At 40.9% G+C, this 26,711-nt stretch overlaps 1 protein-coding gene across 3 annotated transcripts in view; it reads left to right on the top strand.

The window, feature by feature from the left end:
- Window positions 1–723: 723 nt before the first annotated feature.
- Window positions 724–26,711, top strand: part of WDR11 (WD repeat domain 11) — a 75,479-nt gene continuing 49,491 nt past the window's right edge. For 2 of the 3 annotated variants that reach the window (XM_084635033.1, XM_084635032.1), the window contains exons 1-6: window positions 728–961; window positions 5,248–5,359; window positions 13,791–13,944; window positions 20,599–20,772; window positions 22,310–22,496; window positions 26,300–26,465. In XM_084635033.1, coding sequence (XP_084491159.1) covers window positions 876–961; window positions 5,248–5,359; window positions 13,791–13,944; window positions 20,599–20,772; window positions 22,310–22,496; window positions 26,300–26,465 — 879 coding nt within the window. In that variant the 5' untranslated portion in view covers window positions 728–875. Of the gene's footprint in view, window positions 962–5,247; window positions 5,360–13,790; window positions 13,945–20,598; window positions 20,773–22,309; window positions 22,497–26,299; window positions 26,466–26,711 lie in introns of all 3 variants that reach the window. The other variant, XR_014712497.1, reaches the window with a different exon arrangement.

The raw sequence follows: 26,711 nt of genomic DNA, 5'->3' as shown, positions 1-26,711 counted from the left end.
TTGCAGTGTAATTGGAATAGCTGCCCTGTAGCTGGTAAAATTTTGGGGATGAGGATTAAAAAAACCCAAAAATGGTTCGATTCAGCTGCCGGCTAACTATTTTTTACAGTGCCGCTCTATCAGTGTGCAACAGAGGCTGGGTGTTGTGGCGTAGTAGGTGCTGAAACAATTGGGCTTTAAAAAAATGACAAGATCCAAATCACAGATAAGTCTTTTTCCAGAGCTACTGGGCCAGGATGGATCAAGATCCAGATATTCCCACTGAAATAGGAGTGGCCACATTTGTTTCCTATTTAGATTGTACACTCTGAGGTTGGGCCACCCCCCCCCCCCCCGAATTTGTCAATAATCGGACGGCTCCTGGTGCTGGATCCGTGTTTTTTGGTGTTGTCCCGCCAGGAGAACGGGTTCATTGCGTGGCCTCTGGGTGACTGCTGCCAAAAATGTAGGAAAACCTGACCGGAAGCAGCGGCTGGATGCGGCTGCTTTGCAGCGCTGCGCGGAGAGGGGAGGTTGGGTGTCTGGGGCGGCGCAAGCGGCTCCCCGGTGCGGTGCTGCTTGGAGGCGCTGACTCCGGGGCAGCGCTGTGGGTGAGCTGGGGAGGCAGAAGCGGCACGAGGTGGGGGCTCGGGCTCCGCCGCTCAGCGACTCCCTGCCGCGGCGGAACCAAAGTGCCCCAGGCGCTGGGGCGGCCCGGACCGCTGGGGAACGGGATCGGCGGCGGACTGCCCCGCGACGCTTCCTGCTGAGGCGGCGGGCTGAGGCTTCCCAGCTGCCGCGCAGAGCCCGGCTACCCCCGCCCCGCGCAGAGCCAGGGGGGGGCCGCCGCCGCCGCCCGGGGTCCAGCGCGCCGCTGCGGGCTCCCCCTGCACAGTATGTTGCCCTACACGGTGAACATCCGGCTGTCGGCCCGGACCCTCACCGGAGCCCTGAGCGCGCAGAACAAGGGGGCGGTGGACTGGTGAGTGCGCGGCCGGGCAAGGGAGCTCTCGCTTGGGGGGGCGTGAGGGGCCCGGGCTCGGTGGGTGGGGGAGTGAGAGTGAAGGGCCCTGGCTGGGGATGGAGGGCGGGAGGGGGGCGGCTTCTGGTTTAGAGTCGGTTGATGAACCAATAGGAAAGGAGGCCTTGGAGCCCCGGAGGAGGAAGGGGGGCTGGTGGGGGAGAGAGGCTAGGAAGCCCTGGCCTAGGGGTGCAGGGGGGGAGGCCTTTCGGGGAGAGGCTGGGCGCTAGAGAGAGAGAGGACCAGAGTCTTTGGAGTGGGGGAGCGAACTATGCCCTCCCTCCTGCTCCGGCCTTTCAGAGACAATTGTCAACGAGGGATTGTGCCTGACCCACTTTCTCTGCGACTGGGAAGGTTGTTACTCACTTTTCTAAGAGTACAGCATGGGCAGCCTCAAACACTGAAAACATGAGCTTTAAACATGTTTAAAAAAAAAAAACAGGTGTTCTTTTATTTGGCGACTTAGGTTTCTGAGCCTTTGCTTGGTATAGGGTACACTATAGTCATGTTTTCAGTTTCTTTCCACAAACGGAAGGAGTAGGAAAATATAAAGTTGAGATTCCCACATAATCACTTGTCTGCAGGAGGTGAAACATTAAATCAGACACCAAATATCGTGGGACTTGCTCATAGGTGCTGACTTTTGGTTTTGCTGGTGGGTGCCCCATCCCGGCTCTGCCCCCTTCTCCAAGGCCCTGCCCTCACTCTTCCCCATTCCAGCTCTTCCTGCCCCTGCTCTGTCCCCTCCCCTAGGTCCTATCCCCTGAGCATCTCCTGCCCACTGTTCACTCCTTTCTGCCCCTTCCTGACTTGAAGGTGAGAGATGTGTGCTTTTGGGGGGGGGGGGGGTTAGCCTCCTCCCAAAACTGGCAATTTTCAGCATATTTATACACTTTTCATAGTCTGTTATTGAATGTGTGTCTATCATTTGGCATCTGAACAATGTAATCATTATTAAAATAGTAATGAAAAGTATCATTACATTATCATGAATTACAGTACAGATGCTCCCCGGGTTATGCAAAACCTGACTTATACAAATTCGCACTTAAGGAAAAAGTTTCATAAGCTAGAAATAGGATTTTCGAGTTGCGGAAATTTTTGTGTAATGTACAGGTATATGTTTCCAACTTATGCAAAATTCTAGTTAGGCAAGACTTTCCGGGACGGAACGATTGTGTAAGTCGGGGGGCATCTGTATATTAAATTCATTACATTCAGCTATAAGCTGTCTTCACTAACATCCCAGTGTAAAGACATTACGTTTGCTCTGGGCTTCACACCGGCTTAGCGCCTGTTTGGGAGCTAAGGCCACTGATGGCTGTGGGAAGAAGGTGGATGGGAGGGACAAGCATTGGGGAGTTTTTCCCCTCTCCTTGCCCCTTTCTCCTCTCCCTTCCTTTCGCTCTCCCTGCCCCTTTCCCTTTCTCCTGTTTCTTCTCTAAGTCCTTGCTCCCCTTCCTGATGTTTCTCCCTTCTTGCTTCCCACCCATATCCCTTTTCCCATCTCTCTAAGCTCCCCACCTCCTGGTGGCTCTGTCTAGTGCCTGTTCCCACCCACACACTCAAAGTGGCAGAGGAGGTTCCCTAGTGGCTAAGGCACAGGTCTCGGGCTTAGAAGTTCTGGGTTTGATTCTCTGCTCTGCCACAGACTCCCTGCTTAGCCTTGGGAAAGTCACTTCTCCTTTGTGTGCCCTAGATCCCACCTGCAAATGGGGCTAATGCTGACCCTGCCTGCTAGGCTAAATCCATTCATGGCTGTGTAATGATGGTGGAAATGGAGATACCAATGTGGGTAGATTTGGGCTGAATTTCTCCACAGCCGGAGAGTGTGGGGAGACGGGAGAGAGGGGCGCTCAGGCCAGCTCTGCACAGAGTGGGGTTGGGGCTTCAGCCCTGTAACTTCTGCCACTAGGGTGGCTGGGGCTCCCGTGCCAGGGACTTCAGCCCCAAATGTTCTGCCAGGGTCCAGGGCCTCTTGACCGCCCCACCCCCCGCCACCCAGCATGACTCCTGCCAGGGTCCGAGGCTTCTCCTCCCTCTCCCCGCGTGGCTTCTGCTGGGGTCGGAGCTTCTCCCCCCGCAGCGTGGCTCCTGCCGGGGTCAAAGCTTTTCCTCCCTCCTCCTCCCCCCAGTGCAGCTCCTGACAGGGTCCAGGGCTTCTCCTCCCCCTAATCTACCACTGCACCAGCCCTAGCCTAGCTGGGCTCCTTTGGGTCACCTGATGCCTGCTGTGGCCGGAGTCGAGCCTGGCTGCCAGGGAGTAACCAAACACATGGATGCCATGGTCAACAGCCCAAGAGGTGTGGGGCGGCCCTAGGTGAGCAGGGGCTGGCTGTGCTGCTGCTGATAGCCCTGCACTCCTGCCCATGCCTAACCCTAATGCTTTTTTGTGTGTGTGTGAGACTCAATTAGCCCTTGCCAGAGCAGGGAGGTGGGAAACAGCTGATCTGAGTTTGCCCGCCAAACAGTTGATCGCAGCTGCGCGCTGGCTACCCGCAGGAAACAGCTCATCTTCTGAGGCACCCGCAAAACTGTTGATCCCTGGCTGCCAACAGCTGGTCATCCCAGTGTGTGATGAGCACCCCCTATTTTTTTTTCCATGGGTGCTCCAGCGGAGTCGGCGCCTATGGACTTGCTATATAATTGTGAAAATTGTCAGCACTGAGTTTGGAGGATCTGATCACTTTCACTTCCTGCAAATGAAAACTTATCATAAACATGCTCTTGACAAATTCAGTTTTGTTAAATTTCTGTGCATCGATGACTGTTTCTGGTTTTGTCTGTTAAATATTTATATTGGTGTAGGGTCAAAAGAAGTTGTTCTCAACCTTTTTTGGCTCAGGACCCATTTGTAAATGTTTATGGCCTGTTGTGACCCAGTAAATTGTCTGGGGGTGGAGGCCCTGGGGTAGTTTTGGTCGGGTCCTACCCAGCACTCATCCATCACCTGTGCTGTGGGACTGGCTGGGCTTCGCTCTCTGCAGCCTCCTTTATTGGTGTGACAAGCCACATATGGTGTAAGTGTTGACAAACATAAATGGTAGAAACCTTCTGCTATGTGTTGTAGAGATGATACACCTATCTACCTATGAAATGGCAGATAAAAAGCAATATTATATATTCAATGCCCTGTATGTCCTCCAACTAATCCAAACAACTGCTCTGTCTGGGAGGTTAAAATTATACCCATTTTGCAGCTTGTGAAACTGAACAGGCTGCCTGATTTTTTCAGTCCCATGCTTAAATAACTGAACCAATCCTCTGTCTGAGGACTTCTGCTTCCATATCTGTCAAGTCAAGACAACACCTTCCCCTCCACTGATTTCCTCGATATTTACTCGGAGTAGTGGACATTATCTGGGGTTCTGTGCTTGGTTCCCTTTTGGATTCTTTGCTTCAACCCCTTGACTCCAATCCTATTCTTGTTTGTCCTCAACCATTCAGCTGAACCTCATATTTTTGTGGTCCTCATATGTGGCAGTCAGCCTCTTCTCTGAGGTCAAATAGGCCGAAACTTTTGACTACTACTAAACTCACTTAAAATATGCCCCTTTTCTCTGTCACTTCTCCCCTTCCCTGCAAAAACCAACCAACCAATATCCCAACAATTATAAATTATCTCATATCTTATAAAGGAGCATGCCATACTATGTAAGTTTTAGCCTACCCTTTTAGCATTTAAACAGCCTCTGACATACATTAGCCTTGCATTGAAAAAATGCTCCCTGTAGAGTGCTGGTATTGAGTTTTGTATGTTTTCAAGTTTTATTTTGTTGGGTAGGTTTTACTATTTTTATTTGTTTCCAGTAGCATGCACACAACATGCTTGATGTTGTACAAACAAGTGGCACACTTCTTGCCCCCAAATGATTTTAATTTTAAAAATGATCAAACAGAGGCAGAGTGTAGGAGAGAGGGAGATTACAGTTAACACAAGCCCTCTCTTCATAATAAACACAATGTTTTAGTCATACAATGAGTTTTTAAAAACATATGATATAGAAGCAATCACAAATAAATCAACCATGCTGCTGTAGTTGCAGTTCAGCTTTATTTTATTACTTATTATACACAATATCAGTTGTGTTGAAAATCCAGCTACAGAAATTCTAATGAAGTATAGATCATAGCTACTACAGTTTGACTTTACAGCTAAAAAAATCTCATGAAATCCAAGTACACCTACTGATGGTCTGCACATTTACTTCTTTCCTTGTTTGATAGTAACATTGCTATTTTTCCAGGGGCTGGCAAGGTTTGATTGCATATGGGTGTCAGTCCCTGGTGCTAGTTATTGATTCCAACACTGCCCAGACTGTACAGGTTTTGGAAAGACACAAAACTACTGTTGTCAAGGTGAGTTTATTTGTTTCATGTTTTCTTTTGTGTGTGTTGTTTTTTCTAAATTTCAGTGTAAATAACTACCATTTTATCTAATTTGACTTTCACATCAAATCTGGTATATAACTAATCTTTAAGGAATAAAATGACCTCTTTGATGGCTAAGATCCAATCATTTGTTGAAATTGAACAGGCATCTATGTACCATTATATTTTCGGATGTATGGAGAAACATCTGTATGTGTGTTAACGATACAGATGTGGTCAAAACAGAAACACTCCTTAAAAAAACCCAATTATTATACACCTAATACACATTGAAATTCTCCTTTGCTTTTGACTTAACTGATCTTTCCTTATTAGAAAAAGGCCAACATTGTAAACAAGAGATATGCATGGCAACATACAGTTCTACTAACTTCACAATCCATAAAAATATTTTTGCAGTTTTCCTGTTATTTTTGAATCTTACAACTATTTTTATGGCTTAATGTAATAGCAGTAATGAGTCACCAGGAAGGCTTTTCCTGATAGTTAGGTAGCTGAGTTCATTATCATGGCACCTGCCAAAGAGACACAGTCTCCTTGCAGATCAAGCACCACGATTGTTTTTGAGCTAAGTCTGGCTCAGTGTTCAGTCTGCGTCTGTCATTGGTGTTCTTATAGTGCCACTTTTGGCAACCATGTGATAGCTGGTTGTGCAGCAGCATTCCTTAGTTAACGCACCAACTGGCTGAGTTAAGTGCCCTCAATTTCATTTTGCAACATTTATCTCCTAGGAAATACTGCTTTTGCGTATTTGTGTGTGTTTAATTCCTTAGTATTTTCTTGTTGGATTCCTATTTTTCTGAGAAAATGAAACTGTGCTGACATTCTTAAGTCATCAGTTCATCATGATTATCAATAATTATGACAACCCTAAAAAGATGACAAATTCTGAGCTCTTTTTAGCAATAATCTGCTTATCTATGGATTGTCTAGTCTTGGGGAAGGGGTGACGCATGTTTTCTGTGGAGATTCCTCAGCTCAGAACTCCATCAAATAGTTTGTCAGGGCTTGACCTTGCCAACCTTCAGAGCATGGTACAAGGCACATCAATTTGATCTTTTCTTAGACCATTGGGTATTGGCGGATTATTAGTGAATGATTGGTGCATTGCATGGCTGAGGGCTGTTTGGTGGACAGTTAGATTTCATGTCTGGTAATACTGAATCTGTTCTATCCAGATGCTACAACAATAGATACATAACAAATTAATAAATTCCAAGTCCAAAAAGGATCATTGTGATTAGTCTGACGTCCAATACAACACATAGCATAGAAGATCAAAAAAATAATTCATAGAGTAGATCTTCCAGATATAAATCAGGACTGGAGATTAAATTAATATTCCTCCCCTGAAAAACATTAATAAGCATTTGTGTGGGGCACTTCTTGAGGGACAATGCAGTTCAATTCCCCAGTCTCTGCCCTATCAGCCAAGCAGAGGGCAGGTTTGGGAGCTGCAGTGCAGATCCTCCTTGGCTTATACTCCAGTCTATCGACTGGAATGGTGGTCACCCCTCCTCTGCAGTTCTTGTATAGTGGAGAGTGGGCTGTATAAGAAAAAGTGGTCTGTTTTGACTCTGTAGACTGCCATATTTTTGAGTGAGGTGCAGAATACCATCTTGCAGTGTTAAAGAGGTTCATTTATAGTTGATCCTCTGCACTTGGATATATATCAACCCAAATAAATTAAAATAGCATCACCAAATCCTGAAAGCAGCTGTCTTCAGAGGTAAAATCTATCAAGATATTGCAGGTGGCTGAAACTTTGTGTATTTAAAAGTTGATAACTGCATGAGAGTACTTTTTATTTTGGTGGGGTGACAGCAATCTACCATGTTTATGTTTCTTCAAATACAGTGCTTTATTTCACAGTAGCAGCCGTGTTAGTCTGTATCCATAAAAAGAAAAGGAGGACTTGTGGCACCTTAGAGACTAACAAATTTATTAGAGCATAAGCTTTCGTGAGCTACAATAAAGTGAGCTGTAGCTCACGAAAGCTTATGCTCTAATAAATTTGTTAGTCTCTAAGATGCCACAAGTACTCCTTTTTAATGCTTTGTTTGGGTTTTTTGGGATGTTTTATATTATAAAATTAAACCTGTTTACATTGCTATGGAAACATTGGTAGCTACTGAATAGTTAAGATTAGCATCTAAATAAGGACAAGAATCCCTCTAGTCACATTTTAATGATTGAATTTAGTCTCCGGATTTGGAGCAATAACATACCAGAGAGCAACTGAATTTTCTACTTAAGTTTAGATCCACCATTTTTCTGATACTGCCAGGCTGTGTCTCTGACTTGCCTATTGATTAACATATATATAGATATAGATTTTTATTTCTGTTGATAGGAGTATTTTTCAAATGTAAACATCTGGAACTGCTATATAAGTTGTGTGCCATGTCGTATCTCCATATATGACAACACATTTCTATGCCACAAACACTTTGATTAAAGCCTTTCTGTTTTATTACGTGTATGGAGAGTATCAAAGAAATATGTGGCCAAAATTTGAACAATAAATTATATTATCCTCTATAGTGGATGGAGCAATAAGTGATATGGACATGTGCAAGAGGTTGGCAAATAACCATACAAATAGTTAGTCAGCATCATAACTGTTCTAAATTGAACATAATATTTAGGTATTACTTCTGTTGGTTAGAGATCGTCCTGCAGTTGGTCACAAAATGGAGACTGATGAGAGTGGTAATAAAAACATACCTATTGGCCAATCCACATGGATATTTTGGGGACCTGTATATTATGAAGTATATTAAAACACTTTTTAATGACTTTACTCTCTTAAGGCAAGATACTGTATAAGAAAATATATCAAATCATTCTTTACAACATGTTTTAAAATTATATACTCTGACATTACAATGAATGACACTCACTCTGGATGAGCAGCAGATTGTCGTCTTAGTCTCCTACACCCCTGACATGTGCTGGACTGTCCTCAGAACTGGTCATGAGATATAAGTAAATACCAAAACCTAAAATAGTGTCCAAACAACAAATTAAACACACAGTGGAACAGGACAGTGGCAATATTAATAGCTTAGTTTAAAAGTTAAACATAAGTTAGTTAATAAATTATAACCGATATAATTATATATTATATCAACTCTTCTGCTTTATAATGATAGCATTATAACTGCATCAGGATAGCCATATTTTCCAGCAAATTTTTTTGATGTTATACTATTTCAACAGTAAGCTAAATGTTAAAGTCCCTGCAGTCTTTATATAATTTATTAGATCATTTTTCAAAACCACCATCTCTTTTATTAACTGGAGCAGACCCAGGAAAATGACTAATTTATGAGGAAAAAGAGAGGAGTGGAATTCTGTTCTTTTCTGCTTTAAAGATCAGTGGACATTGTATAAGAAATTATTATACTGGCCAAGATCTTTCCACACTTCTCTAGATGTATTCATAAATAATTTTCTTCCATTCCTGAACTTAATATTTAAGAAGTCTACTTACCACATTCCTTTTTAAAAAAACTATTACAGTTGCAAGTGACATAAGAAACATATTCTGAGTCCATTGTTACAAAGAAATAACATAGGCTCCATTTACAAGGAATTTTCACCTAAAAAACTTGTTGGATGTTATGTTACTGGACTGCATACCCCAGCAGTTAACACTGTTAAAAGCCAAGAAATAAGCAATTAAGTATTTCAACACACTATCTGCAATCTATTAAACATATCCTCTTTTTAACCTTACGAACCTTCTATCTTTTGCACACATGTCTCTACCTTCATGTTGAACTATTAATGGGTATCCTTAAAGTCCAGCCATGTTTACTTTATATATTTACCCCCTTTGTCCTAATGAATAATATAGATTTTGTGTGGCTTTAATAATATTATCTGTAGTGTATCTATATTTAGGGGTTTTTTTATTGGTGTGTAATGTCAGATTGCTAATAGTGATTGCCCGATGTTTGTCTGTAATGTTTAAACAGTTATGCATGGGTGATCAGTGTAGCTGATGATCAGTGTAGCTAGTGATAGTTCTAAAGTTCATGTGGCTTTTTTATATAGTAATTACAGGTTTGAAATCTACATTTGAGTATGCATTCGCATATTATATAATTGTTCACAGTCAAGCTTGCCCTTTTAGTTGTTAAGGTGAGGGTGATATGTGTAGGCGGTGGATGGTGGAAAGAAGTAACTGATGTTTCAAAGATCTTTCACCTCCCTTCCCCAATTCAGCTCAACGTTCTGGCAGAACTGAGAAAAGGTGAGCAGGGATGTAGCGGCGGAGGTACAGGGAACGACTGAGGAAGTGCTAAGAGGGTTTTGGTTGGAGGGACACAGGGATGTGGCTAGGAACTTGCGGTGGTGGAGCCTAAGGTCTACTGTTTTGCTGCACCCCGGGATTTGAAATCAGAATGCCAAGGAGCCCTTGATGTGCCAATGCCTTTGTGCAAAAGCACTGGACTCGCTCACGCATACACTACCTTCTTGGCCATCCAGACACCTCGTGCGTCTGCTTAAACATCACTGTTCCCCACTCCCCCCCCACACACACAAAAAAAACCCAAAAGATTTGTTCAGCCTCTCATCTTCCCCAGACCTGCTCTGCTCCCACTCCAGAGCCTGCCTCCATAAACCTTGCTGCTGAGTCTGCCAGGTAGTGAGTTAGACATGCTGCACATGCCTAGTGAAAATAAATGACTTAGGCTTAGACAGTCTGTAGCTTAGAATTGTGTCATCCAATACATAGATACCGGACACCACACAACTTACATTTTGTTGGATGAGAATATTAATCTTTGAACCCTACAGCAAAAATGAAACTCTAACTTTTCATTAATAGTTGCTTGTAAAGTGTTTTGAAGAGAGATGTCCTGTATAATAAGTGCTAAGTGTAACAGTGATATTTGAAGGACCTTTGAACAGATGCAGCTATCAGAACAACCAGAGTTTGGAATCTGATTATGGTGATCTGGTCTGGAAACTTATCATATTGATCTCTTTGGTCATACTGGCCAAACTACCCACCTGATTCGTGAAATCAACCCAACTAGAGTGCTAAAGTTTCAAAAACAATGGTCAGAGACAGCTAAAAGGGGCTAGGGTTTGTGTGTAGAGGGTGGTGATTCTTTGGGTGGAAAGAGAGATTCTAGACGACGCTAGCATAGGTGAAGAAGCAGCACCTGATACATTTTTTTGACAAAAGTATATGTAGGAACTGAAGAGAAACAGTCAAACAAAAAAAGTCCTGTTCAGTTACGTCACATGAAGGCAGACAGCTAAATATTGAGAAATTTTAAAAGTGCTTGTATACAAATGCAAGAAGTCTAAATACAAACATGGGTGAACCTGAGTTCCTGGTATTAAATGAGGATATTATGTAGTAGGCATCGCAGAAACTTGCTGGAATGATCATAATCAATGGGACATGGTAATACCAGGATACAAAGTATATAGGGATGATAGAATAGGTCACACTGGTGGGGAAGTGGCACTATATGTGAAAGCAAACATAATCCCATGTAGTAAAAGTCTTAATTGACTCAAACAGAATCATAAAATCTTAATGGATAGAAATTCCATGCTTGAATGATAAGAGTATAGCAGTAGGTAATACACCATCAAGCCCCTGACCAGGATGGTGACAGTGATTGTGAAATGTTCAGGGAGATTAGAGAGGCTACATAAACAGAAAATACAGTAATAAGGGGAGATTATAACTGTCCCCATAAGCAGTCATGGAATGAGGGAAGATCCTCTCATGGATCAGTAACTGGTTAAAAGATAGGAAGCAAAGATAGGAATAAATGGTCAGTTTTCACAGTGGAGAGAGGTGATAAGTGGGGTCCCCAAAGGATTTGTACTAGCACCAGTGCTGTTCAACATATTCCTTTTTCCAGATAATTTATGAATAAACAGTGAGGTGGCAAAGTTGGCAGATGATACAAAATTACTCAAGATCATTAAATTCAAAGCTAACTGTGAAGAGTTACAAAGGGATCTCACTAGACTAGGCACCAAAATGCAGATGAATTTCAATGTTCATAAGTGCAAAGTAATGCACGTTGGAAAACATAATCCTAAAATGAGTGGTAACATACAAAATGAGTGGTAACAGCTAATTTAAACCACATCAAGAAAGAGATCTTGGAGTCGCCATGGATAGTTCTCAGAAAACATCAGCTCATCGTGCAGCAGCAGTCAAAAAACCGAACAAAATGTTAGGAACCATTAAGAAGGGAATAGATAATATAACAGGAAACATAATACAACTACATAAATCCATGGTGTGCCCAAACTTTGAATACTGTGCAGTTCTGTTCACCCCATCTCAAATATATTGGAATTGGAAAAAGTACAGAGAAGGGCTACACGAATTAGTAAGTGTATGGAATGGTTTCCTTAGGAGGAGAGATTAAAAAGATTGAGACTGTTTAACTGAGAAAAGACAGGACTAAGTGGGGAGTATGATAGTGGTCTGTAAAATAATGAATGGTATGAAGAAAGTGAATAGGGAAGTGTTATTTGCCTGTTTTACATAACAGAAGATCCAGGGGGTCACCCAATTAATTAGTAGGCAGCAGGTTTAAAACAAACAAAAGGAAATGCTTCACACAACACATAGTCAACCTGTGGAACTCAGTGTTGTGGGATGTTATGAAGGCCAAAAGTATAACTGGGTTCAAAAAAGAATGAAAAGGAGTACTTGTGGCACCTTAGAGACTAACCAATTTATTTGAGCATAAGCTTTCGTGAGCTACGGCTCACTTCATCGGATGCATGCAGTGGAAAATATAGTGGGGAGATCCAGTGAAGTGAGCTGTAACTCACGAAAGCTTATGTTTAAATAAATTGGTTAGTCTCTAAGGTGCCACAAGTACTCCTTTTCTTTTCACAATATTGTGACCTTTTTGAACAGCTGTCCAGATGAAATTACAAAACTGAAATTTGGCCTGGCATGGCCCTTCTTCAAAAAGTGCCTTTTGATTGTTCTGATGAAATTTGATTTTGATTTGACAAACTTTGAACCCCTTGAAAATTGCACCCTGCATATGCATAGTACATTCATTTTTTTTTAACCTTGGCTCTTCGAGCAAGATCCTGGAAACTGGCCATACTGTTCTGAGGAGTAGAGAATACATGAAGGTGTCTGCATTGTCCTAATATAAGGGGTGTTGATACAGTACAGGTAGCTGCTTCATGGCAGCTCTATTTTATCACCTGCCACCTATGGCCCCCATGGACCATTGTGGCATGGCAATCATCTGGAGGTTGTAACCCCTGGCCCTTTCCTCAAAACGCCCCGTAAGCTGGAGACTCTAAAGAGAGAGGAGACATAGAGTTATGCCAGCCACCTATGACACACTCACTGGGGGAATCCCCAAGAAGCCAGTTATGCTGGCTTTAAGGCTTTTTTCTTGTGTGCCAGAGCAATGCATAGAACCTTGCTAGGGGCCAGATTCTGGACCATAAAGCTCCTTCCTCGACGGTTCACTGCTCCTCCACGTCAGCTTTGCTCCTCCCTCTGCTGAGGGGACCTGGGGCCCGGCTCTGCAGCTCAGAGGGTTACAGTAAGATAGTACAGTTTAGAAAGGTTGTATTTAAGAGGGCACCTGCTAAGTCTTGCAGGGAAGGAGCAGTCTTCATTAAGTCTCTGAAGGTGCATGTGTGTTCCAGTGTACTACAGTCCATTTGTTACAGCTGATTAATTTATGCACACAGATTGCTGTCTTCTTACAAACCAGCAGGGCTTTGAAGTCTTGAGAGAAAGAGAGGTTTGGAGGGAGGGTTATGCCTGGGTGCTGACCATTTTTAAAATGTATACTTTTTATCATATAAAAAGTTTAAATCGTATATTGGCCATTATGGCAATTAGTATAAGAATTAAAAAATGCTATATTCTGTCTCACACATTTAAGGTTTTAGGAAAATGTGTATTACTTTGTATACAATGTTTGATGGCAATAAAAACTGCACTTGTGTATCTTCTAATGTGTACATGTAAAAAGACAGGTGCACATGCCATCTTAATTTTGGCATTTTTTGACTTTCCTTAACTGTGGAACCTTAAAGTTATCAATATTTGTATATAGAATTATTATAAACCATGAATGCAGGGAAAATTATTGATTTATTGTGTAATTTTAGTATACCTGTGCACAGTGGTAATATATTTAGGATAAACTAAAATAATTAAACTTGCACAACAGTTGCCAGTTTAAGTCTCTATTTATTAAACTGTAGTCATTTCACATGTATGTCACTAACTGTTGCATAATCTTCTGGTGTCTGTGTTCAGATAGTTTATATCCCATTTAGTGGGGTCAAACTAAAAAGTATTAAATACTTGTCTTTATTATACATAACTGTCTATTTTAACCTGTTTCATTCATACCTTCAGGTTAAATGGGCTAAAGAAAACTACCATCACAATATTGGTTCTCCGTATTCTTTGCGCTTAGCTTCTGCTGATGCCTCTGGAAAGATAATTGTGTGGGATGTGGCAACGGGAACAGTTCGCTGTGAAATACAGGAGCATACAAAACCAATCCAAGGTAAGGAAGGTGTATGCTATTTGTATAATGAGTTGTATTGTAAGAGGCAGTATTATCTACAAGTTATAGTGGTGACTGGAGGCTAGGACTCATGAATTCTATTCACAGGCCTGCCATTGACTTACTGTCTGACCTTGGGTACATCAATCTGTATGCCTGTTTACCCACCTTTAACATAGGTATAATGCTGATGTCCCAGCAGCGCTGCTATGGGGTTTGTTTAATGCCTATAAAATGTTCTGAGATCTTCCGATGGAAAGTGCTATAAGTTAAGAAGTATTTTATTATTCATAAATGTTCATACAATACACTAAATAAACCTCCTTGTTTTTGAGTTTGGGATTTAATGCAGTTTGCAGTCCACATTATAATAATACTTGTACAGCATTACAGTGCTGTTAATCATGGATTTGACTGTATTCTTATTTAAAGTGCATTTTATATAGCCATTACAGTCCAAGCATACTAATACGACAAATTAAAATTGGATTGTATATTCATAAGGAATATGGTATTTTAAACCAGTATGCCCTAGATTCCTTTGAATATCTATATCTGTCTTCCTTGGCACACAGGAACAGGAAGACTATTTCATGCATAGGAACTGGTATAGAAAAGGCAATAAGATGGATTGGAAAAGGGAGCATTAAGGAGCAGGCAAATGGCAGCAAATGAGTGAGATGTAAGATGAAACTAGAGCTGATATGTGCTTGGGTTTAACTGGGCAGAGTCTTTCCTGGGTATCTGGCTGGTGAATCTTGCCCGTATGCTCAGGGTTTAGCTGATTGCGATATTTGGAGTCGGGAAGGAATTTTCCTCCAGGACAGATTGGCAGAGGCCCTGGAGGTTTTTCGCCTTCCTCTGTAGCATGGGGCACGGGTCACTTGCTGGGGGATTCTCTGCTCCTTGAAGTCTTTAAACCACAATTTGAGGACTTCAATAGCTCAGACATAGGTGAGAGGTTTTTCGCAGGAGTGGGTGGGTAAGATTCTATGGCCTGTGTTGTGCAGGAGGTCAGACTAGGTGATGATAATGGTCCCTTCTGACCTTAATATCTATGAATCCACGAATCTAAGTTGAGGCTGCAGTGTTTGAATGTAGAAGGAGTCAGTAGAAGGAGTCAGATGTAGAAGGAGTCAGTGAAGAGACATATGGGAGAGGGCTTGACTTGATAGAACAGAGGTGGGCAAACTAAAGCCCGCGGAACCCTCCTGCCCGGCCCCTGAGCTTCTGGCCTGGGAGGCTAGCCCCCAGCCCTTCCCCTGCTGTCCCCCCTCCCCCGCAGCCTCAGCTCACTGTGCTGCCGGCTCAATGCTCTGGGTGGCGGGGCTGTGAGCTCCTGCCAGGCAGCACAGCTGCAGAGCCCTGGCCTGACCCAGTGCTCTGTGCTGCACAGTAGCATGGCTGGCTCCAGCCGGGCAGCACGGCTGCCTGTCCTGGTGCTCTGGGGGGCGCGGCTGTAACACTGCCAATCACCAGTGCTCCTGGCAGCGTGGTAAGGGGGCGGGGCAGGGCAGGGGGTTGGATAGAGGGCAGGGGAGTTCAGGGTGGTGGTTGGGGTCTGGGATTTGGAGAGGGGTCGGGGCAGTCAGAGAGTGAGGAACAGGGGGGTTGAATGGGGGTATGGGTTCCGGGGGGGGCAGTCAGGAAGGAGGAGGGGGGTTTGATGGGGTGGCCTGGGGCAGTCAGGGTCTGGGGCGGTCAGGGGACAGGGAGAAGGGGTGGTTGGATGGGGCAGGGGTTCCTGGGGAGCAGTCAGGAATGAGAGGAGGGGTTGGATGGGGCGGCGGCGGGGCAGTCAGGGGCACGGGGTCTGTGGGGGGATAGGGAGTGGCAAGGGGGTGGATGATGCAGGGGTCCTGGGGGGGCCGTCAGGGGACAGGGAACGGGGGGGTTGGATGAGGCAGGAGTCCGGGGGGGCGTCAGGGGGTGAGAAGCAGGGGGGTTCAGATGGGGGCGGGGGCAGGCCATGTCTGGCTGTTTGGGGAGGCACAGCCTCCCCTATCTGGCCCTCCATACAATTTTGGAAATTCGATGTGGCCCTGAGGCCAAACAGTTTGCCCACCCCGTGATAGAACATGCAGGAAAGGAAGGAATTTCTGGATGATCATTGATTTTTGGTTACAGTTGACAAGATATGTCAAGAAGGCATTTGCTTTTTACATTGTCGTATCTGTATACATCTGCATGTTGCAACTCTTCAACGGGAAGCTATAGAAAATACTCACAAAGCCATGTATAAATAGTCGTCCTTGCTTAGGAGTTGGAATGTTCTTTATTGTGCCCCTATTAAAAAATAAAAAAGGAGCATAGATTAAGACGGTGGTTTTCAATCTTTTTCCACCCACAACCTAGAAACCACCCAGTTTCTTAATGCAAAATACCTAAATTTCACAGGCCTTTCCGGCCACAAAAATTTGTGGGCTGTAATCAGTATGAAACTGTAGGTGTGTTTTGTGCTGGGACTTGTGGAGGGTCTGTGCTTGATTGTGCTGGATAGCAGGCTCCTAATGCTAGTTGGGCTGGGTGTAGTGGCAATTACTGGTGATGTCTGGTGGGATGCTTTACCTCATCCCATCTTCCTTCAGCAAACTACTTAGCTCTGGAAGTTGTGGAAGCCAGCCCGATAGTCTCTAGAAGTGCTGCTTGCCGCAGAGCTCATTGTCATACTAGTAGGTATGGTGAATTGGTGGGAGGACTGAAGAGCTGCTCTAGGACTTAGTAGTGGAGTGGAACAAAGAGCAGCAGGAGAGGGGGAGTAGTAAACAACCTTCCTTTTACCTGGCTTCAGTCAACGGGTTACCATCCAGCAAATGCCTCCAGTGGAGAAGTCTTAGTCTGCTGGTTAGAACAGGGGCTTAAACATTAAACCATTCTGCTTCAACCAGATTCGCTGAATGACCTTAGATACATCTCTCTCTCTCTCTCTCTCTCTCTCTGACACACATTCACTCACACATCCTCTCTGACACACACTCACTCACACACACACAATGCATGACATTGAGGATCTTGGGTAAAAACTACTTTATTATTATTGGTAGTAGGGACTTACAAGATCTCCTCTTGTGTATGAGATTCTGGTTGCTAAAAGAAACATGCAGTTTTATTTTCTTGGGAATTTTTCAGTAAACAAGTTTCTGTGCAAACACATTTTGTCATCTTTTAAGCTCTCCTGTAATTTTAAAATCAAACCAAACTCCGAGTAAATCTCTTTATTTTACAGCTACCCACGTCCTTATTAGCATCACACTTTATAGGTTGTTTTATTTCTGAAGTAAAACTCAGAAATAAAGTTTTGTTGTGCAATGAAATTTTCATGGTACATTTCTGAGAATAGTTGATAGTTCATTTGGGCTCCAAGCCTTTTTTTTTTTTTTTTTTCTTTTTTTTCCCCTCTTCCAAACTCTCTGACATCAGCCTGAATCCTGTGTTTATCTTTAACTGTATTATCTGAAAAGCCACTTAACAAATTAGACTTTTGTTTCTTTAGCAAGGTTTATAAAACAGAAGCATAAAATAAAGTGGATAAAATACAGCAAAGCTTAAACATGCTTTTGTTGGCTTCAGTTAATTCAATTAGCTTTGTTTTTTTCTCTAGAGTTACGGGTTTTTTTCTAAGATGATGAGACTGAGTTACTGAACGAATAGTGTGGCTTTTTACGTGTTGCTTAAAGCCATTTTCTGATTGTTTAGCACCAATCTGCCATCTACTCCCAGTAGTGTGTAACTTGTACCTTCTCACTCAAGGAAATCATTATCCCTGTTGTTTTGATGAATGGAAGAAAAGTTAGTGGGGGACAAAATAACAAAATTGTCATTCCTTTCCTCACCTTAAATTCATTTTTAAATGTATTTTTAGAACATCATCCTGCTTTACATTGCTGTTTGTAAGCAAGGTTATCCATTCTTTTTCTGTTTAAGGTGTGAAACTGGTGAAGTTATTTTTAAGATTTGATTAACTTTTTATCCATATTTTACAATGTTTTGTGCTACAAGCACCTTCCACCAGCACTTCTGAATATAGTCTCCATTGTAGTAAAACACATCTCCAAGCCACCATCTAGAACAGGGTACTCACAAAGTTTTCATAGTGTGAACCACATCTTATTAAAGAGATTATCCCACAGATCATCTCCCTCCTACCATCACATAACATTCCTTTGGCAGTTACATCAATTACTTACATAGAAAAATAATATTGAGAAAGTTTATTGTAATTTTCAGTCTTTTAGTGTAACAAGAGTATTATCCTTTTTTTTTTAAATCAGTCTTCTGATTTAAATTTAAATCAGCTCATTGAAGTAACTGAAAAACAGTATCTTCAAACAAAGTGGCATTTGTTAGCCAAAAGAAACATAGTGTCTATAAAATGGATTAATAAAACAGCTGAGTTCTGTATGCGCATTTCTTTAAAGCTTCACCTCTCTATCCAGAGGTCAGTTAGACCCAGCATATTCCCATCTCTTGTTGGGAAAGCCAGCCTACTTATTGCAGTTCATATGTCTGTCTGCCAGAGACCCATCACTTGCCACTGTTGCTGACAGCCCATTCAGCCTATCTTCTATAAGGTTTAGGATTTTCTTTGATCCTGGGCTTTTGGCCTGGGGAAGAGTAAACCATGTCAGTCTGATGGGAGCTGGGCACGGCATTCTCCAATTAACCCTTCTTCCCTGAAGAACTTGAATAGGCAAAACACAAAGGAAGGGGAGTAGGAAGTATTAGCCCCATTTTATGAATAGGGAACTGAGGTAGAGAGAAATTGTGACTTGCCAGGGTCACACCCATCTGTGGCAAAGCAAGGTATTAAGTCCAGATCTCCTGAGTCTCAGTCCAGTCACATGACATCCCTCCCTGTGTTAACCTTAATTTTCTTCCCGTGTGTGTATACATACACAATATCTTTCATTTCATGATCTCTCTGTGTACTTCCACTGCAGTTGTTTAAAAAAGCACTCTGAGTTGGCTTTAACTACATTATTACTAGTTTCAGAGTAGCAGCTGTGTTAGTCTGTATTTGCAAAAAGAAAAGGAGTACTTGTGGCACCTTAGAGACTAACACATTTATTTGAGAAGAAGTGAGCTGTAGCTCACGAAAGCTTATGCTCAAATAAATTTGTTAGTCTCTAAGGTGCCACAAGTCCTCCTTTTCTTTTTACATTATTACTGAGGTCAGTGAAATCTTACCATTGACTTCAGTGGGAGCAGAGTTAGGTCAGTGCTGAGTGTTTGAAAATTCAAGCACATTATACACATACGTTACATTATTTTAGCTGAGTCTGTATATTGGTACCTGGCTTTTTTAAAATGTCCTTCTCGCTCAGCTGAGTAGGTAATGACACACTGCATTCTTCAGCAGGATAGATTCAAAGTATATTCTCAATGTCATTGGAAGTCATTCATCTTTTTTAATTAATTATTTATTTATTTAAAGAATAAAGGGAAATTATATATTGAAAACCATCCTTTGAAAAGATTTGGGTAATGAGTTCTTCTTGCCAGCTTAGAAACACATCAAAGTAATTTAATATTTCACACGAATGATTTGTGCACATTCTTACAGCATTTTTGTATTAACTTTTATGTTGGATCTGGCACATAAAAAAGTGTCATTTGTTAAAGTGAGCTATCAAGTTAAAAATTAATGGAAAGAAAAATTGAGAGCTCAGAACTTTTTGTTATTTTCATCCTACTTTTGATAGTAGAAACATTGCATTTGTGTTCTGAGGGATTTAGGTACTATTTTACAGAACTTCAGAGTAGTCTGCGGATTCCATTTTGGTTTGGCAGTACAGATTTTCCCCCTTACTTTTAGTTGTCTGGATTAGGATGTTTTTTTTTTTTTTTCAAGGGTGGTTGAGCAATAGGATTTTATTTAGATCTGAAAAGAACATTTGAATGGAAATGGGTGAAAGAGAGTGGGGTGAAAACAAACAATGCGGCTTCTACTGAAGGGAGATTCGCATTTTTCAGTCATGTATAAACATTTGCCCACTCCATTGTTCTGTGGCCCATCCCCTTCTCCCATCCCTGCTAGCTAACTTCACCTACTGTTACAGGACCATGTACCTTGAATAATTTGGTACATTATGTCAAAGAATAATATGGTTGGTGTCCTCTCTTGTGACTAATCATATCACTTTAGCAGTATAGTTAGTTATTCTTTTGGATACATAGTATAAGAATGATAATTTAAAGTTATTCCTAAACTCAGGACTCTATTCCAAAAGGAGAATTTGAAACACAGAAGTCCTTTGTTTTATTTTAATATATGGTACTTCCACTATTTTAGGTTTTCTAATAGCAGTGCATGCATTAGTAAATTGTTTTATACATTTCTTGGTTGTTTGAACTCATTCATTGTCAAACCAATGTCTAGGGTATGTTATAAACTAAAATAAATAGTTTCAAATATGTATACTTCAGTTGATCAGGACTAAGAGAACATGTCATCAACGTATACTGTAAATAAATACTTGAAGTAATAAAAGGAATTTTTTTGAAATCATGAAATATTTAGTGTGGTGTTCCTAATAAGTCACTTTTTCAGCCTAATAAGGCCAAGTAGTTGGAAGCGAAGTAGGTTTAAAACAAAATGAATATTTTTAACACTAATTTCAAGTTTGGCTAGTTGTTGCTTCTTTCTTTTGACAGACATGCAGTGGCTGTGGAATCAAGATGCTTCTCGAGACTTATTACTTGCAGTTCATCCACCAAACTACATTGTACTGTGGAATGCAGATACAGGCACTAAACTTTGGAAGAAGAGTTATGCAGAAAACATCCTTTCTTTTTCATTTGATCCCTTTGATCCTTCACATTTAACTTGTAAGCTTGTTATACAAAAGGAATTTCTTATTTTTATGATGTTTGTTTCGTGCTGACAGTATACTTGGTATAGTAGAAAATACAGGTAGTTTAGAAGAAGAAGTTTAGAATCTCTGGTTCAGAGTAGCAGCTGTGTTAGTCTGTATCCGCAAAAAGAAAAGGAGTACTTGTGGCACCTTAGAGACTAACAAATTTATTTGAGTATAAGCTTTCGTGAGCTACAGCCCACGCCACTTCCGCAGCTCCCATTGGCCCGGAGCAGCGAACTGTGGCCACTGGGAGCTGCGATCAGCCGAACCTGCGGACGTGGCAGGTAAACAAACTGCCCGGCCTTCCTGCCAGGGGCTTTCCCCGCACAAGTGGCGGAACAAGTTTGGGAACCACTACCATAGACGTTTGTCTAGTATCATTTCTTACTAACTCACGAGCATTGTGGAAGTGAATCTGAAGAGGATTTGATTGTGTGGGTGGTGACTTGGCATATTAGGAGGTCATTCCATATGTACGCTACTTAACTGTGTATGAGAAAGGGAACAAGTGTCCAGGTTGTGAGATGAAGGATCCAGCATTGTTTCTGAATTTGCAAACAATAGCCTTAAGCAGTAATTGAATTACTTCAAGAAAGGCTGAAGAGCAAGAGTGATCTAACGTCAGAGCCTTGTGGGATCCCTTCTGAAAGTGAGGTGGGGTGATGGGGAAGAAGGCCCACTAGAAAAGCTGCTGAGGGACTGACTAGAGAAGTAGAAGGAAACCAGGAATGAATGGGGCCTTGGAAAGGCGGGTTTTCAAGAAGGGGAGCATCTGATCAGCAGTGTCAAAAGCAGCCAAGATGTCAAAGGAAATCTGTGCACAATTTAGTTGAAATAGCAAAAAAAAAAAAAATGAAATTACCATTTCCATTTCTGAATTTAGCTCCATCACTACTCTTTTCTCCATAATGAGATTGGGTATAGTTTCTGCATTTTTCTTGCTTCCCTCCATGCAAATCAAACTGAAGGAAGGCGCTTTTGGGTGTATCTGTGTATACATACATAATATAAAATTATGGAGATGTCCATCATGGCTTCATAGTTAAGGCTGAGTTGGGTTATGCAATCATGTAAATGTTATAATTAGAGGTTCTGAGAGAACAATTCTGCGTGAGACTGGCAATGGGGACTTATTCTTGTGGGTAACCATGCTTTCCTTTTGCATTGTAAAACTTAATGAGGAATAGTTGATGACTGAAAATCAGCGTACGTAACTAATGTAAAAGGACAAATAAGAACTTTCTGCCAATAATCTGTACAGTATTTTGTAATATACGGACTTAATTTTGAAAAACTGAGTTTTGTGGCCTCTAATGAATTGTAATAGACCATTTGCTGCTCTTTCACTAGAAGATTCCTGTTAGCTAGAATTATGAATTTCCCAGCCAGTTCAATATCATTAAAACTATTATAATTTTTCCACCCAAAAGCTATATTAAAAATAAAACATCATAAGAAAATTGCACATCATAGTTTGCTATAATAAAAAAATGTTTTTCTTGATACAGTGCTCACCAGTGAGGGCATTGTGTTCATCTCAGACTTCTCTCCTTCCAAGGCTCCTGCCAGCTCAGGGAAAAAAGTTTACATCTCCAGTCCACATTCTAGTCCTTCTCATAACAAGCTGGTTGCTGCTACAGGGGCCAAAAAGGCCCTTGATAAAGTCAAAATTTTAATCACTAATGAAAAACCAAGGTAAGTTGCAAGTGTTTCTTCTGTCCAGACAGAACTTTTTCTCTGGAACTATATATATATATATGTGTCATATTATAAATCCTGTAAATACTACTTGGATTAATTTATGATACAATATTTGATAAAAAATCTTTGAGGGACAGGGAAATTGCAGAATTATTTTTTTCTCCATGTCCTAGCATCTCTAATCTTCTCCACTGTAGTAGTGAAACTAAAGGGCATCTGGCCCTGTGATTATGAAATGTGAAGAACCTGATGTCAGGCATCTACTTTTATTAAATCCTGCAGGCGTCTGTTTCCTTTTAATTTTGATTCCCTGGATAAGGTTTAATTGAACCTGTTTTTAGTAATTACTTCTGATTGTTGAAGGGAAGAGAGGGAATTCTTACAGTAGATACATTCTAAAAAGTTAGCGAACAAAGAGCACTTTCCCATTCAACAAATCTGCTTTCTGTCTCATGACTTTTGGAGTCATGTGCTTACATTATGGACGAATAAGTTTTGCTAACTCCCACCCTATTCTTACAGATCCAATAATCCTGAAAGACGGAGTTGGATTTTATTCCTTCTCCTGCATCATCAGCTGAGTTGTTAAATATATCCCAATTGAAGGGCCCAATTTTGTCCTAATTTACAACTGTAGAAATCTATGGTCTTCAGTGGCATCAAAATGGCATAGTAAAGGTCTGCGTTCTGATGAATAGTGATGTTGAAGAAACAGAAAAGAACACAGCTTAACTTTCAGATCTCAGCTGAGTTTGTAAGCCTGGTAGATAGGAACAAATCTTTTTATTTCTAAGGTGAGCAAATGAGCAAAATGATATAGAAAACATTCAAACAATGAATACTGAACCGCAATGCCATTTTTAGAGTAACTTTTCCTTAATAAATTGCACTTTGTTTCAGCATTTGAGCAAAAATTACTTCAATCATTATCAGAATTTACCACATAGTAAATAGATTGCACTTTATTAGTGATCTGCTAACCCTAGTAAGTACAACTGCTTGCCTTTATCTGCATTCCTTCAAGGAACTTGCTCAAACGGTGCATATAATGTATGATTATTTTTCAAATATCTAATAATTTTTAGTATTAGTATTTTTAATAATTGTCAGTATCTTCTGAAATGAGGCAATCTCAGTTTTTAAATGTATTTCTTCAAACTTCGGAAGATGATGTGTACCTAGTTATATGCAGTTCTTAATTTTGGGTTGTAAAATCTGATTAGGATTGCGTTGTACTCATTCTAAAACTGAAGTATAATGCATTTAAGAAAATACCAATTATTCATACCTTTTCCTGTCTCCAGTTTGCCAGGAGACTGTACCTCTTTAAAGATTTAACTGTGAACAATGCTGCTGTTACCTCCAACTTAATGTGAGGTGCAACTGTCCAAGTAAAAGCCACATTGACTCATCTGCTTTCTGAGTAAGGAAAAACAGTGGCAAGCATATCATACCCATTTTCCCTATTTGGTTTGAGGTTCTAGTCCCAGTCTGTAAAACCTTAAAGATTATTCTTGAATTCTGTAAAGACTATCTGAGATTACCTCTCCAATCCCACTCAGAGAATTGTCTGCACGGGCATATAGAGTACATGTAGCTACATGCCACAGTGAAAAACTGGCTGCATCCAAACTGCAGTTGTAGTTACATGTGGCAGGGAAAAGCTTTCCCCCATCTGGAGCCTTTCCCTGCTTCTGGAGTCTTTCGCTGGGGCTGGGAAAGGCTCCAGCAGCAGGATACTACATTGCTAGGAATAGCAGTGTAGATGCGGTAGGCACTGCTTGGGTGTGTAGGGAGCTGTGCACAGCACATACCCTAAGGTTCTGGTGTGTCTTTACTCACCCGAGCAATGCCTCACCATCCACACTGCTCTTTTTACTCAGTCTTGGGGGGCATGTAGTGTCTGTACTCTACAGGCCACCATAGTGTGGACAGAGCCTTAGAATCTCTGTGTCAAGCATATTATGGCAGGGGTAGATGGCATAGTATGCTAAGTGGGCGATCTATGACAGTTAAACAACTTATTAAAGGAGATTAGCATAAGTCCAAGTCTGACTATTTTCAAACCAAGCCCCACTTTTTTGGAAAAGCCTTCCTTTAATAATGAAAGCTGAGAAGGGCCTGATATCGTTTCCCATTGAATATGGGATTGGGGGGGCGAGTATTAGAGGAAAATCTGAAAACCCTAAATAATAGCAGCAGTAAAGAGAGACATTATTTTTATGTTTAAGAGTGACTCTTAATTTCTTTTTATCCTGCACCTAGCGATTAACGATAGATGATTTATAAATAAATAAATAACATAAATAAAATCAGAATTTAAACCTGTACGTTAAATTTCAGTATTTTAAAAGCTAAAATTACTTCATTTTAAGTTATTCTAGAAATCAGCTAACTTCCATTTTTATATGTTGTGATTTTTTTTCTTTTTGTACTTTTTTACTTGTTAAAAATACCTTCCAATCTGCCAGTGATTGTGTGAACAAACTAATCAGACAGTATTGTCAATCAGCGCTTAACGCCAAATTTTAGTGCAGATTAAAAATTTGGACTTCATTTTAATAAGCTGTTTAAATTGCAAATAGAACAGAAGACTTAATGGCATCTCATTTTGTAATCGTTTAAGTAATTGTGATCTTTATACTTTTAAGTTAAAGTGTGTGACATTCTTTTTATATTATTCTATCATGATCTGCTTGTGCTACATCAGATAGAATATTTGATTTAAAAAAAAAATATCAAGGAGATCGAATGTGCTGCTGCAACGTGGGGGGTGAGTGTGTATATCTGTCTATAGATATACGCACACAGGTATAGTAACGATACATTAACAAAGGTGGAATTTGTTTCTGTGTTGTTCTGAATGCATTCTTAAACTTCATGTTTGCTAGTTACCTTCACACCCAAAACAATATAAATAGTCAAAGGGAATGAGAGAACAAAAAGTAAGTGGTACAGCGGTGATTGGTTTGGATTTGTTTTAGTTGCCCTTTAGTTATGAAGGGGGAGTTAGTTGTATGGGTTGTGCAAAACAAGAGAGAAAGGGAGAGCAAAAAGAAGTGAGCTGCGAGATAGATGATAAATTGCTCAGAACTTTCAATAGTATGAAGAGTTTACATAAGATACAGATGCCCTTTATGACTCTATCACAGATTTACAGACTAATTATTAGATGTATAGTCTCAAGAATGTCCTCTGTTTCACAGCCCCTCTCTTGTTTAGATACATTGCATTTGATTATTAATAGTGTTGTAGTCAGCAACATGCTGAAATACTGTTTGTGCATTCTCAACTTCTTTATTTCAACTTTAACATACTTTCTGGCTGTGAGGCTAGTTTTAGTTAATTACAAAATAAAAAATTATGCACAGTGATATGCAAATTGCAATGAGCCCCATGAGTGAGGCTGATTTCTCATGAATACCAATAGATGCTTCAACTGCTAACGCTATTCACAGTTGGACAGCCTTTCTCTTGAAATGTGAAACCATTACATTACATTTATTTCCCTAGCATCATAAACTTATTCATTTTTCAAGGCTTTTCAGTTTGACTTTAATTTCCAGAGGTGTATTTTGAATTGTGATGGATCAAATGAGGTAACTACAACTGTCTTATCTGTTGAAGTGGGCAGTCCTTGGAAATTGGCTTTTGTGGCTGCATGCAAAATATTACCATGCTGCTATTAATTGTATTCTGAGTTTGAAATATGCTAATATCAAAACCTCTTTAAAGCTGCTCCTGCTTTATGAACTATGTAAAAACTGCTTAATAGATGTGCATTTGGTATATTTCAGTGCTGAATCTGTAACACTGAATGAGTGTCTTCAGTTGTCATATCTACCTTCCAAAAGAAACTACATGTTGTTACTCTATCCCAGAGAAATTTTGATTCTTGACCTTGAAGTGAACCAGACAGTAGGTGTAATAGCTATTGAAAGAACAGGCATACCTTTTGTACAGGTAACAAATCTAGTTTGTTTCTGCCTACGCTTATTTCATTTAACATTCTTTGCAATTAATACCAGCCGTTACTGAATTCTAGGGACTATAACTAGATAAATTTGATTTTTATAAATATCAAATATATGATTCTTTCTTTCTAAAGTTATGTTTCCTATGTGGCTGTCAAAGAGATGTTTAGGCTGGGGTTTTAAGTCTGTAAAACCCAAGGAAAACTTTAATTTAGTGTGAAGAGCAAAGGTTCTT

This window comes from Lepidochelys olivacea (genome assembly GCF_965140295.1).
Source record: "Lepidochelys olivacea isolate rLepOli2 genome assembly, chromosome: 7".
Taxonomy (NCBI): domain Eukaryota; kingdom Metazoa; phylum Chordata; order Testudines; family Cheloniidae; genus Lepidochelys; species Lepidochelys olivacea.
The sequence above is the reverse complement of the archived record's forward strand: the minus strand, read 5'-3'. Positions and strand labels throughout refer to the sequence as shown.